The 14276-nt window shown below is 34.9% G+C and overlaps 2 protein-coding genes across 4 annotated transcripts; one reads left to right on the forward strand and one right to left on the reverse strand.

Moving 5' to 3' along the window:
• Positions 1 to 5405: 5405 nt before the first annotated feature.
• Positions 5406 to 10547, forward strand: LOC105800288 (GATA transcription factor 26). Of its 3 annotated transcripts, XM_052620767.1 has the most exons (9): positions 5406 to 5952; positions 6342 to 6533; positions 7050 to 7412; positions 7916 to 8345; positions 8655 to 8727; positions 8883 to 8986; positions 9165 to 9351; positions 9443 to 9557; positions 9882 to 10547. In XM_052620767.1, exons 1-9 carry the CDS (start codon positions 5913 to 5915, stop codon positions 10118 to 10120), a joined length of 1743 nt encoding a protein of 580 aa, XP_052476727.1. In that variant the 5' UTR covers positions 5406 to 5912; the 3' UTR covers positions 10121 to 10547. The 3 variants fall into 3 exon arrangements, with proteins under 3 accessions (XP_052476727.1, XP_012486772.1, XP_012486771.1); XM_012631318.2 differs by lacking the exon at positions 6342 to 6533 and having other exon boundaries at positions 5408 to 5952; XM_012631317.2 differs by lacking the exons at positions 5406 to 5952; positions 6342 to 6533 and adding an exon at positions 6615 to 6901.
• On the reverse strand, positions 10524 to 13252 carry LOC105800289 (phospho-2-dehydro-3-deoxyheptonate aldolase 2, chloroplastic). Its single transcript, XM_012631319.2, has 5 exons — positions 12720 to 13252; positions 12337 to 12614; positions 11879 to 12155; positions 11174 to 11419; positions 10524 to 11069 (listed from the first exon to the last, which is right to left on the reverse strand). Exons 1-5 carry the CDS (start codon positions 13206 to 13208, stop codon positions 10806 to 10808), a joined length of 1554 nt encoding a protein of 517 aa, XP_012486773.1. The 5' UTR covers positions 13209 to 13252; the 3' UTR covers positions 10524 to 10805.
• Between the last annotated feature and the right edge of the window lie 1024 nt (positions 13253 to 14276).

Here is a 14276-nt window from a genome sequence, read left to right on the forward strand (position 1 = left end):
ATTGAATGTTCGAAGCGAACAGAACGCGAGATTGAGTACAGTCGTTTAGTGCAAAGTAGGAATTGACGGTAAATTACCCAAGTAAATCGAGGTTCAACATTTTTTTGTGAAATTTCGTGTTTACTTTCCGTTTAGCTCTCATGAGCTTTAGTTAACTCATATGAGTTTCCGTTTAACCCTAATGGGTTTTAGTTTTGCTCTTTTGAGCTTTAGTTTAACCCTTATGGGTTTCCTTTCAGCTCTTATGAGCTTCCGTTCAACCCTTATGGGTTTCCGTTTAGCACTTGTGTGCTTCTGTGCAGCCTTTGGGCTTCTGTATACGATGTACTCATATCTGTAAGGCATTCTCCGATTTGATAAGGGTTGGTAAGTTACATATGAAATTAATGTTTGAAGACTTAAAGTTATTATTGATATTGATCTGAAATAAGTGAATTCATCGATTGAAGTTGTGTTTGGCAGGAATAATATATTGAATTATTTACTTAAATGAATTGTTATAGTATATTCGGTAAGATTTATGTTTAAAAGCCAACGAACTTACTAAGCTTCATTAAGCTTACTTGTGTTTGTTTAATGTATTTGTAGATTAAAGTGAGGTCGATGAATCGAATCAACACATCGAGCCACACTATCCAACTAGTTCTAGTAGTTTTTGCAATGTATATTTTGGTTTATATGGCATGTATAGGATGATAATGGTTTGTGTAAATATTAAGAGTTATATTTTTTTTACATTTCAACCCAACTTATATGAGTAAGGATAAATCATGTATGAAGCATGTTTGAAATGTTTAAATGATGGACAATTAATAGGTCTATTGAGGCATGGTTGCATATACACCTAGGTGTAAGTTGTTAATTTGGTAAGTTAAGATATTTGATTATATGTGATGATATGTTAGATATAAGAACTTGGTATTGGCTTGAATTGAGGGTCTTGTATGACTTGTGAGTGTAAAATTTGTTCTACATAGGTTGATACCAAGATTAGGTGAGAAAAGTGGCCTTAAAATGACCTATTTTCGTCCACACGGGCAGAGACACGGGTGTGTGTCTCAACCGTGTGTGACACACGGCCTAGCACATAGGCATGTGGTCTCGTCGTGTGTCCCCTGCACCTTGAAATTTTGAAACAAAATGCACATGTTTTTACACATAGCCTAGCACATTGGCGTGTGGTTGGCCGTGTGACCTAAGTCAGAGAGTTATACGGGTATGGACACGGGCTGGGACACGGCCATGTGCCTCACATTGAATGCCCACACGGCCTAAGACACAGACGTGTCTCCTCACATGGCCGGCCACACAGGTATGTGTCCCCTGCACCTAGGAAAATCTTTTTTTGAAATTTTGGGAAAAATCCTCTGAGTTTTCGATTTGGTTCCGATTTATTTCTAATGCGTGTTTTGGGCTTCAAGAGCCCATATAAGGGACAATATGAGTGTTTTACGATTGGTTCTTGATATGTATATTAAATGTTGTGAAATGTTCGTATTTAATTTGTAAAGTTCGATAATGCTCCGTAACCCTGTTTCGGCGACAAATAAGGGTTAGGGGTGTTACAATATATATAAATAGCCATCAATTATTTGACACTTTGTTTTATATTATTAGCTTTCCTATGATAAGAATTCCTTCAAATGTTATCATCATAATCTATTTATTCATTTAGTTTTATCTCAAACTCTTATCTTGATTGGTATAATCTTGTAATACCCCTTGCCCGACCCGATCGCCGGGTCCGAGTTATAGATTGTTAATTCGTTGCCAGAGCAACTATAGTCAATCAGTCAACATACAAACATTTATACATGTAATCACGTGTTAATCAAACTCAAAATATGATAACAATCATTTCCAAGTCTAAATTGAGCTTACGAAAGCTCAGTACCATCCCGTGATTGAACCAGGACTAAACTGAAAAATTTCAAAATATGCTAAGTGGGTGTCACGATATCCAAGACTTGGTATCGCGATCTCAAAGACAATAGCCAAACTTCAAAATATGTCAAGTGGGTATCGCGATATCCAGGGCTTGGCATCACGATCTCATAGACAATAGCTAAACTTCTCAATTTGAGGACCAAATTGTAAAATTTTTAAAATTAAACAGAGCTGATATCGCGACAACAGAAATAGACTACCAAGTCCCTATTTTTGGCAAAATACACATTTTTTGTACCTATTTCAAAACTTCCAAACATACCTATCAACATGTTCATCAATTACCAATTTCAGTTGAATCAAAACATATTTAAAACATACCAAATCATTTCCATCATTCAAATTCAATTATTTAACAAGCATTCAATACGTATAAATCAATTAAAACTAAACATTTCAATATCATTAGAGCCTTCCATTCAAATCATTCAAATTACCTATTTTTACCTATGCCAAGTCTATCAAACATACCATTTTACTCCATTTTCATAACCTTGTGAACCTTATACACAATTATGACATAAAAGCTTCAAACATATCTACCAACTATCCAGTTTAGGCCAATTTTTTTTTACAAGCATGTATCAAGTTGCTAATGTTCAAATATGTTTCCATTTCATTCACTAATAGTGAGTTTGGATGGGCGGTGCGTTTACCTGTGGTTAGTGTAAAAATAGCGGTGGCGGTGAGATTAGATAATGTAGCGATCCTGTAGCGTGAGACAAAAAGTAAGCTAAACACACCGCACCGCACCCAATCGCCGATCCAAACCCACCTTAAGCAATCAAGTTACTATTTCTAACTCACTCTATACAATTCCACATTCCATTCATATACTTATTAATTCCACATCTTTAGCATATAAGCACATATATGTCCAACACCATAGACAATACCAAAACACCAAATCAACATAGTTAAAATAACTTGTCACAAGAAAGCAAGTTCACAAGTTAACATATACATTAAGTCACCTAAATACGTGCCACAACTCTTGACTCAAAATAATCAAACATCTACCAATTCGGTGATAGGATAGTGTGAGCTTCAAGCAATCCAGCTTGACGCATTCTACAAGAAGATGATTTGGAAAAAACAACAAATAAGTTGTACCTTTAAGGACTATTTGATAATTTTAGCTTTTCCCAAATTATCCCTAATTTGATTTAATTCTTGATCTAAACAATTGTTTTAGACAATTCATCAATACCAAACATTTTTATACCATTCCATGATATGCACGAACCTATTTGGTTCTTTTTTTGAATGTCCCTTAAGTTTTACATTTTATTAAATTTAGTCCATGAAACTGAAATAACAATATCTTTCAAATTTGAGCTTCGGTTTCAGAACTGATTTCAATCATACCCCTTAGGGGCTTTCTCTACTATGTATTATTAGAGAAATTTCATATAGATTTTACATTTTATACACTTTAATCTTTTTATTCAGAAACTAACAATTAAACATTACAATCTAGTCCTTTTTTCACACCTAAGCTTAAAATCTATCAATTTAACACCAATTTCTTCAAGAAATTAATAATGGAAACTTTCAAAAACTTCAGCAGTTTTATAAATTGGTACATAGGCTAGCTAAATCAAGCTCTCATAACTTCAAAAATATAAAATTACAATAAAAAGACTTGAATAACTTACCAATTTGAGGGATTGGAACCCTTAAAATGTTTTTTCTTCTTTGAAGTTTTGGTTGGATAAGGAAGATGAAGATGAAGACTATCTCTTTTCATCCACTTAGATTTGTTTTTATATTTTAATTAAGAATTTTATTACCTTTAATTAATTACGTTTACTTAAACTAATTATGTTTTAATTAGCTTAATCACCATCGGCCACTAACACACATTTCAAAATGGTTAAATTGCCATTTTGGACATTTGGTTAATTGCAATTTAAGTCTTTAAGCCTTTGGCCAATTAAAAATCTATAGTGGTAATTTTTTTACAATTTAGTCCCTATATCTTAATTAAGCAATTAATAGGCAAAATTAAAGGACCAAATTTTAATAAACTATTATACCAAGTCTGTAAATATTTTAATTTCATATTTGCAGACTCGATTTACAGAAATGGGGTTCTAAAACTACTTTTTTCAACACCATTAAAAATCGAGCTGTTATCACCTTATCTTGTAAAAACTTAACCCATTCTATCTTGGTTTACAATAATGAATAATTATATGTTTTTTTTTTCTGTGTACAAAATTAATATTATGAAAATAAAACATCATCAAAAGTTGTCAACTAAAACAAAATTGTGGTTCTATTGCTGTCACAATTTTGTCCACAACAGGTTTCACAATTGAAGTATCCTAACACTATTGAATCGCCAACAAAGACCTACAGAAGTGGATGCACAACCCAAATTTGAATGCCCAATTGTGTCTTTATATTAGTTTGATGATGATGCTATTCCTTCTTATCCAACTCATTTTTTGTTGAGGATGTTGATGCTAGACATTTCTAGTATCTCTCCTAACTTTGTGCAAATGTTGGCTAACATGGGGAGTCCATCCTCACCTTATTTGCACGATCAATTACATTAGTAACTAAGATTAATTAAACAATTTCATAAAAAAAATTAATCAAATAAATTCAAGTTTGTGGTTTAGTCCAGCATCAAAATTCAACATTTATAAAAAACAAAGTTCATTTTTCTAGAGCATTCAACAAACAAATTTTTTTAAAAAAAATTAATAACAAATGCTTAACAATAACAATACAAAAAATCACAAAGTAATATGAAGATAGAAGTTACTTTTGTTTAAAAATTAAGATTCCGCTCGAAATCTTAGATAACTTAGAAAAGAGGCCGTAATGAGATTACATCTTATATTACGGCATCTTGATATTGTTTCGAATGTGAAATTATGAGATTGCAAAATGTTGAGAATCAAAACAGCATAATCTCATTCGAAATTTAATAATATGGATCATAATATAAAATTCGACAAACCTAATACTCTTAAATACAAATAAAACTTACATGGTTAAAAAAATTTAAAAGAACATGTGTATCCAACTATTGGACTAATAAAATTGAAAGGAAATTGTTTGAATTTGTAAAATTTGGAGTAAAATCTCATATGTTGAGATATTTAATTTTTTGGCCTGATTATATGTTGAGATTAGGCCAAAATTTTTAAGTAGATTAAATATTAAAATAAAGACATATTTAAAAATTAGTCTCCAACCAGAAAAATATTGTATTAATTGAATAAAAATCCCATAATTTATTTCCAAATTTCTATTTTTGTGGGAAAGTTTATTTTATAGAAAATCAACAAATCTGAAAGGTTGTAGTCAACAGGACATATGCAATAATATTCCTTCAATAATTTTCATTTTTAAATCTTTTGTTAGCATAATAGTAGAATTTTATTTTAATCAAAATAAAATGCATATAAATAAATACAAAAGAAAGAACATTTTACTTTGATAATATACAAATTACACAGAAACACACGAAGCTACTATCTCTTCTTTTTCCCCCAATTTCACGTTCTTTTCAAAGCCATTTATCAGATTCCTCTTCATACTTATTTTTCCTTTCTTTTCCTTTTAAAATCTCCATTGGACTATACAAATTTCAAGCTCAAAAACCCATCTCTAAAAGTTTTCATTTCTTTTTTTTATTTTTTTGGGCTTGGTTTTATTGCTTTTATATATATATATAGGTTTATTGGACTGATAAAATGAAATAAAAACTCTTCTGGGTACCTTTTTTTTTTCATTTTGCTTTGTTTTGCAAATTAAACAAGCTTTCTGGGTTGTTTCAGAATACCTTTTAATGTCCTTATGTCATATAAAGCTTGAAGGAACCAATCAAATTTATATAAAAAAAGTTTCAATTTTTAGTCAATAATAGTTTTTTTCCCCACTCTTGTTATTTTCAACTATTTTCATTTCTCTAATTTATTTTCTTCCCTTGAGCAAAAGAGAAAGATATGGGCAAGCAAGGACCTTGCTATCATTGTGGAGTTACAAGTGAGTTCTTGTTTCTCCAGTTAACTTTTTGGATATAAAGTTATTAAAAAAAAGTTGAGTTCTGGAATTTATGTAAATGTTCAACCTTTTTCTATAAATCAGTATTTTTTTTTTGCGTATGATTTTTTTGTGCTTGGATAAATGATTCTCATTCGAATTTGTAAGTGGAATAACTGTATGCGGAAAAGGAACAAGATAACATTGACTAAAATGATAAATTTCAGAATATATGCTATTCTTTGTGTTAATTATGTTTGTATATGGATTTAGAACAACAGGGTTCCTTTTTCTTAATCCATGTAAGGCTTTAAACTTGAGAATTTTGTATGGAATTCAGTTTTTTTCAGCCTTATAACTCTTGGGGTTGGTCTTCTTTGACTTTATTTCAGAGTTCCAACATATCTCACAAAGGAAAGTGAGATTGGATCGTATTGGATATTGTGGAATTGCAGAGGCTATGCTGTTGAATTCTGGCAGTTCCAGATTCAACATCAAATTTGTATTGCTTACCAATTGCTCCATGGATATTTATAAGCCTAAATATCAAGTCAAACCTCAGTCCTCTTTGATTCAATTGAAATGTATTTCCTTGCAACATCATTGTTTTGAGTTTTCACTCCTTCATGAATGCACTTGCCATTGATTTCTTAATGGACCTCTTGCTCATTTTCTCTTTTTATATAATCTCTTGCTCTTGTTTAATTCAATGCTAATGAGCAGGTACTTTCCTGTTTGTTATTTTTGATAACATTTGCTGAGGAGAAGAGCATCAAATCTGAATTTCTTTTAGGAATTGCTCCCAACATTAAGCAATTAAAATCAGTGTTGTTAGATGTCATCTTTTAAGGACTAACGCAAGATCCTCCTGTTTGGTTCTTACTCTAGTCTGCCCGTGATAGGTGAAAGATGTCTGTCCTATTATCATATTTTCAAGAAGATTTATTTGATGGTGTTTTTCTTGTCTTACAACTTGGTCAATAATATACTTATACTCTTTGCTCTTTTCCCTCACCTCAAAATTTTGGCCCTTTAAAGCTCTTGTTATTAAGCATTATCAAATTATACTGTACTATACTAACAACAATGCATTGTGATAGGCACTCCTCTTTGGCGCAATGGACCTCCTGAGAAGCCGGTATTGTGCAATGCTTGCGGATCACGCTGGAGGACTAAAGGGACACTAGCAAACTATACCCCACTTCATGCCCGGGCTGAACCTGATGATTATGAGGATAATAGAGCTTCCAGAGTGAAGAGCATATCTATAAATAAGAACAAAGAAGTGAAATTTCTGAAAAGAAAGCCAAATCATGATACAATGGTAGTTGCCCCTGATTACAACCAGGGTTTCCGTAAGTTTGTGGACGATGATACAAGTAATAGGTCCAGTTCTGGATCAGCCATATCTAATTCCGAAAGCTGTGCCCAATTTGGTGGTGCAGATGCTAGTGACTTGACAGGTTGGACACAACTTCAGTAGTGTTCCTCATTACTAGTTGTTTGACTGCATGAGAATAGATTGCATTCTTTTTTAAGGAATGAGACTCAGGGGAACATATAATAAATTCAATTGATATCTCAGTCCTTGATACAATTGAAAATGATTCTAGAAAACAATTGTATATCTTCCTAAAAGTATAATCATTAGGGTTTGACACTGAAGGTTTCACATGCTTTCATAATATTTCTTCCCTATGAACAACAGAAACATCTTAGAGACAACTCAAATTAAATATCTAGTTGTAAGTTGAAACAATGTGATTGACAGCGTGATTCCGATTATGCCTCTTGCTATTATATTAAATTTTCCTTTACTTGTTCATCTTTTGCATCCTCATATTTTATCTTTGTTGTCAGCTTCATCTTGGCTGATGCCAGCTGCTTCATTCTACTAGAATGTTTGTAGTCATAGAATGGTCCTAAATACTGATTTATGTTGTCTTCTCTTTTGGTCTTTCTCCAGGGCCTGCTCAATCTAACGTGTGGGACTCAATGGTACCTTCTAAGAAAAGAACATGCGTAAATCGTCCAAAGCCATCTCCAGTGGAGAAACTTACAAAAGATCTATGTTCTATTTTACACGAACAGCAGTCTTCATATTTCTCTGGATCTTCTGAGGAGGATTTGCTTCTCGAGAGTCAAATACCAATGGTTTCTTTTGAATTTGGACATGGAAGTGTTCTAATTAGACATCCAAGCTCAATAGCTCGAGAAGAGGAATCAGAAGCTAGCTCTCTTTCAGTTGAAAACAAGCAATACTCAGTGAACGAGGCTTATTCACATTGTTCAAGCTTCCCAACATATAATGATAGCAAGGGCTTCAAAATTTCGGGACATGGAATTGAAAAGGCTAATACAGCTAGACAAGGGATGGAGCATGAGCAGCTTAGGAGGTACATCTTTTAGCTATAATATTTTTAGTAGCAACTGAATCTGCCAGTTATGGAACTAGTAGCAGTTTTTATCATGCGGTCTTTTTATCTTAGATATTATGGAATTTTACCGTGACCACTTTTAGATAATATATTTTTGGGAATAGAGTAGGCACATTTCCTACAACAATGCGAGGCGTAGACATTTTTTTTCAGGAAGACATTTAGGTGTAAGATATAAGCTTATAGCTTCTGTGGAATCGTGGAGAAATTGGAGAATAATGCTTTCATGTTGATTAACATTTCTTTTTTCTTTTTGACATTTGGCAGGGACAAGGTTCAACATGAAAAATCACTAATGCTTGAAAGCCACAATTCACCACTGTGTAAAATAGATTTGAATGTAAGTTTCCTTATTGCTTTTTTTCTTTAGATCTCAATTCTATGGCTGCTGTTTCGTAAAAATTCTAAATTGAGCACGACGAACCTTTAATTTTGTGTACTTTGCTGCACATATGTTCATTTTCCATTATTTGACGAGATTTTTGTGTGGTGCAGGATGTTCTCAACTTTGAGGAGTTTATGAAACATTTAACAAATGAGGAGCAGCAGCAGCTGCTGCAGTATCTGCCTCCACTTGACTCTTCCAAATTCCCGGATAGGTGCCTCACCTTTCTATCAAGAGAGGGATAATAATATCTTTTTAGTTTACATTTTGTATATAATGCAATGCGTTCACTGATAATTATCCTGTTCTTATTTTGGTTACCTAAAGAGAATGGAATGGCCAATGATTGAAACACGATGTGTAATCACTGATAGTTGTCCTTGCAACTGCAGTCTCGAGAACATGTTTGAAAGCCCTCAATTCAAGGAGAACTTATGTTACTTTCAGAAACTTCTTGAGGAAGGGGTCTTTAAGATCTCCGTCCCTGGGGTGAAAGCTGAAGACTGTAAGACTTTGAAAAGACTTGTCTTATTCAATTTGACGAAATCCCACTGGGTGGAACACTGTCATGTACTTAAGGTTTGAATTGGTTTCTTAAATAGGGATATCTTGACATGAACTTAGTTTGTTCGTTGGATGCCCAAGTATTTCAGCGTTTCTTTGTCTGCAGAAATGTAAAAGTACTATTGGAGGATGTGCAACTGCTAGAGGACCAAATGCCACCGCATTGAATAATTTGGCAACCATGAAGAGATCACGCGACAGCCAATGTCAAAATTTTCCAGGTTCGAAATTTTCTCGGTACTTATTTCACCCTTACGAAATAAACATTGTTAAACTATATCAAATATTAGATGGTGACATTAAATTTTAAAGTGAAAATAACCCAAGTTTTGTTGACAAGGGGAAGTCATAAACTAAGTGAGAGTAGTTTATGCAAACCAATCCATAAATTGGGTCAAAGAAATAAGTTAAAACAATCAAGTCATTTGAAGAAAATTTCTCCGTGACTGAATAAATGTCACCTTTAAGTTGAGAGTTAAATCTTATTTGTTGCCATTGTTATGAGGCATTTTGCTCAAGAAAAAAAATTGTTTTTCATTTTTCAGAAGCAAGGAATTTAAATATCCCCAAAAGGGTGATAATGAAGGCTACTTGTGAAAACAAAGAACTCGTAGACAATGATGGTTCTTGCTTTAGTCCAGGAAGCCTATTAACCTTGCCACATGATGGTAGCTCTCCTCTGCTTGATTCTCTCCATTATGTTGATGAAAGCTCTGACCAAGATTTGCTGCTGGATGTACCATCCAATGGTTCGTTCCCACTCGCGGAACTACTTCATCTGTGACTCTGGGCAACAGGCAAGCACTAGTTGTAGCTAAGAGCACGCACACACATGTTGTCCATCCCTAGACATGGTTGTTCTTTACTAGAACCATATAAAGGTCTCCTTCAGCAAGATCCCCAGAGCAGTATTGACATGTTTTGCATTCGGAAGACTGCATTCTGTGAATGAGCTTTGATGGTTTCTCTTTTTCCCCTTGACCTGTTCAAACTTGGAATGCTAAGGGATGAATTTTGGGTGCTTTTTTTCCATACAGGTTGACAACATATTGTAATATATAGAAGCTTAAAAAGTGCAGAAGAGGGGGCAATATCCGGGGTATTGTATGCAAATGTTGTCTGCTTAGAAACATAAACTTTATATAACCCCCTTGGTTTGGTTTTGCTGAGTGAAGAAAGAAAAAAAAGAAGAGAAAATAGCTTTATAGATAGATGCAAAGGAATCACCATTGAATATTGCCTCCTACTTAAACCGTATGTTTGAACCCCAACAGTATCCATTGCTGCTACTACGATACTACACTATTATTGTGGTTTGCATAGTAGCCATTAACCAAGCATTACTTTATGTCAATTGCAAAACAAAGAACATAGTTCATACAAAAATCCAAACTCAAATGGGACATCAGAGGAGAGGGTTATTTATTCTATTACAAAAAACCCTCTCCTTTTCAGACAGCACAAGACAATTAATTGTCATTGCAAAGTTCCTTGGCAGACTTGAGCCTTCTCTTCCTCAACCTTTCTGATATGGCAAAGGCTAGCTCTAATGACTGCGATGCATTTAATCTCGGGTCGCAATGTGTGTGATACCGAGAGTTCAAGTCATCAAAAGTGACGGTGTTTGACCCTCCGATGCACTCTGTTACGTTCTGCCCCGTCATCTCCAGATGAACTCCTCCAGGATAGCTCCCTTCTTGTTCATGAACATCGAAGAATGCCCTCAACTCAGACTGAGAGGATGCAAACAGACCGGAAAAAGATCATCACATTTAGGCTTCATTACAGTACAACAAAAGACAAATTGGCTAACAAATTTAAGTTCAATAGGTCTTACTCTGATTGCATCAAATGGACGAGTTTTGAGACCACATGGAGCTTTAATTGTGTTCCCATGCATGGGATCACTCACCCAAGTGACAATAAGCCCAGCCTGGCGCACTGCCCTTATAAGATGTGGAAGCTTTATTCGCATGTTATCGGCACCCATTCGTGTGATTATTGTCAGCCTTCCAGGTTTGTTCCGAGGGTTGAGAATTTCACACAACTTCACAAGGTCCTTCGGGTCCATTTTATCACTGACCTATACGATGCAATGGAGATATCAGCAACCAAAAAGTACCATTCAAACATAACAACTAAATCTACATCAAACCTTATCTCCTTCCAGCCACTAACTAAAAGGAAAAAGGAAAAAAAAACACTGGTTTGATTTCGAAAACTTAAACCTACAATGAAGAACCAAAGTAAAGATTGATGCCGCTATGAGTCTCAGATGTCAAAACAAGCAAGAGTCATTGATTGTCTAACCGTGTTTAACTATTCTAACGCATCGATTCGCATGCTTACTAATCATACTAGGTACAGTAAATAGGAATGCAAGGATTACCTAAACAAATCTTACAACTATTGCCATTACCTAAACAATCCTTACTAATCAACTTAGTTCATACTTGATAGGAATGAAATCATCATCTAAACAAATCTTATACGAGCAATTGGCAATGACTTTAGACTCTAAATCAGAATAAGCAAGATGTACCTTTATGCCGAGAGGATTGGAAATACCCCGGAGAAATTCGACATGTGCTCCATCTAATTGCCGAGTCCTCTCACCAACCCAAAGCAGGTGAGCAGAGCAATCATAATAAAGGCCGGTTGTTGAATCTTCTCTAGTCAAGGCTTGTTCATATGGTAAATGAAGGCATTCATGGGATGTCCAAAAGTCAACTGTGTTCATTTGAGGATCACCAATGGTTATCCCAGCTGCAGCCATGAATCCCAAAGCTTCATCAACTCTCTGTGCAAGCTCCATGTACCTAATTATAAATCCAAAGCCAGATTTTAAAGCCAGCAACAAGAAACAAATCCAAGGCCTAAAATCTAAATCACCAATGCCCATTCTTTTCTGGAAAATTCAGTGCAAAACTATGCAGGCAGCTCCAATCACAATGCCAAACGGGCCTGAATAGGCAACTCCAAAAAAGGCTAAGCATTTACCTGTCTCCCTGTTCACTATTTCTAACAAAATCGAGATTCCATTGGGAGACCCTTTGCATAGCAGCATAGCCACCAGTAGCGAATGCTCTAAGGAGATTCAAGGTACCAACAGATTGAAGATAAGCTCTGATCAACCTTTGAGGGTCGGGAACTCTAGATTTCTCGTCAAAAGCATCGCCATTTATGTTATCTCCTCGATAACTCGGTAACTTTACACCATCTTTTATCTCAAATGGATCTGACCTTGGCTTTGCAAATTGCCCTGCCATCCTCCCGACCTATCAAAAATTCATCCCCCAAAAAAAAAGGTTAAAAAATAAATTGATAAAAAGGGTAAATTTTAACTAGAGAAAGATGGGATTTTTTTGGTTAAATAAACAGACAGTAATGACGGGCATTTGGGCACCAAAAGTGAGGACAATTCCCATCTGCAAAAGGACCCTGAAAGTGTCTCTAATGTTGGTCCCATTGAATTCTTTGAAACTCTCTGCACAGTCACCACCCTGTAACAGAAACGCTTTCCCGACGGCGGCGCTGGCTAGTTTATCCTCCAGTCTTCTTGCCTCCCCAGCAAACACAATTGGCGGGAAGGACCCGATCGTTTTGAGTACCGAATCGAGCTCATCAGCGTCCGGATATTCAGGGAGTTGTTGGGCAGGCTTCGACTTCCAGGAATCGAGAGACCAATTGGTTTGACCGGTGGAGGGAGAAGAGGAAGCGGAAACGGAAGCGACAATGAAGGAGTTGGGTTTTTTGGTGACGTGGAGGTTTGGGATCGGGCGGGAGAGAGAGAGGCGTGTGGTGGTACCTCCCAGTCCTAGAGAGGGTTTTGAGGCGGTGAGATTAGCGGAGCCCGGGATTGCGACCACCATCGTTTTTAGTGAAAGAGTGATTGGAGGAGAGGGAAATGGAAGGGATCTTTTAACGGATTTTTATATCTGTTGCATTTGCCTTTGCATCCTAAAACGACAGCGTTTAGTCTCATGGCTCACATGTTTGTTTGTTTATTTTATTTTTTGGCCAAAGCTCACAAATTTATTTAGTTCCATATTTTGGGAGATTTTTGCCCCTTTTTTCTGGGAATCACACGGAATTATACTAATGTGTAAGGGAGGCAGAACATAGATTGACAGCTCCAACTTTGATTCGAGATAATATTAAATTAATTGATTAATAGTATTTGTCTAGTAAAAAGTAAATTTAATTTTCATGGTGAATGATTTTATGTTTTGAATGTGAGATTAAATTAAAAAAATTTAATATTATTTAAAAACGAAAACTCGATTTGCCTCACACTGAGTCAAGATACTCAAATGTAGCTAATTCTATATCTTCAATTGGATTATGCTAATAATTAATCTCTCTTACAAATTTATAAACATCATTTTAGAAAAAAATCAAACTTGAATATATGATATTTATTAAAAAATCATATATGTATCTGATAGGGCAATTTACCAGAAAAAACCCTTTTTTTTTCAAAATTTATCGAAATGGGCCGATTTTTTGATTATTTACCGGAATGGTCCATTTTCCGGAAATCGCATACGTCGTAGCGATGTCGGGAGTAAATGGCGAGAAAAGTGGCGTCCACGTCGGCGTGACCTGCTGACGTGGATGCGACCTTCTCCGCGCGTGAACAGTACCCCCAACGGTCAAAAATTTGACCGTTGCTCCCCCCAACGGTAAAAAATATATATATAAATACCCCCACCCTTTATTTTTTCACAAACAAATCCTATCTAATTTTCCTCTCTAATCCTCTCAATTTCCTTCCAAAATTCTCTCAATTTCCTTCCAAAATTCTCTCAAACTCATATTTAATTTTAATTTCCTTCCAAAATTCTCTCAAATCCATTTTTTAAAATAATTATAATTTTTTTATATTTTTTAAAATAATTTTAAATTTTTTTATATTTTCATCAATGGCGGATCATTGA

The sequence above is a fragment of the Gossypium raimondii genome, chromosome 9 (assembly GCF_025698545.1).
Source record: "Gossypium raimondii isolate GPD5lz chromosome 9, ASM2569854v1, whole genome shotgun sequence".
Taxonomy (NCBI): domain Eukaryota; kingdom Viridiplantae; phylum Streptophyta; class Magnoliopsida; order Malvales; family Malvaceae; genus Gossypium; species Gossypium raimondii.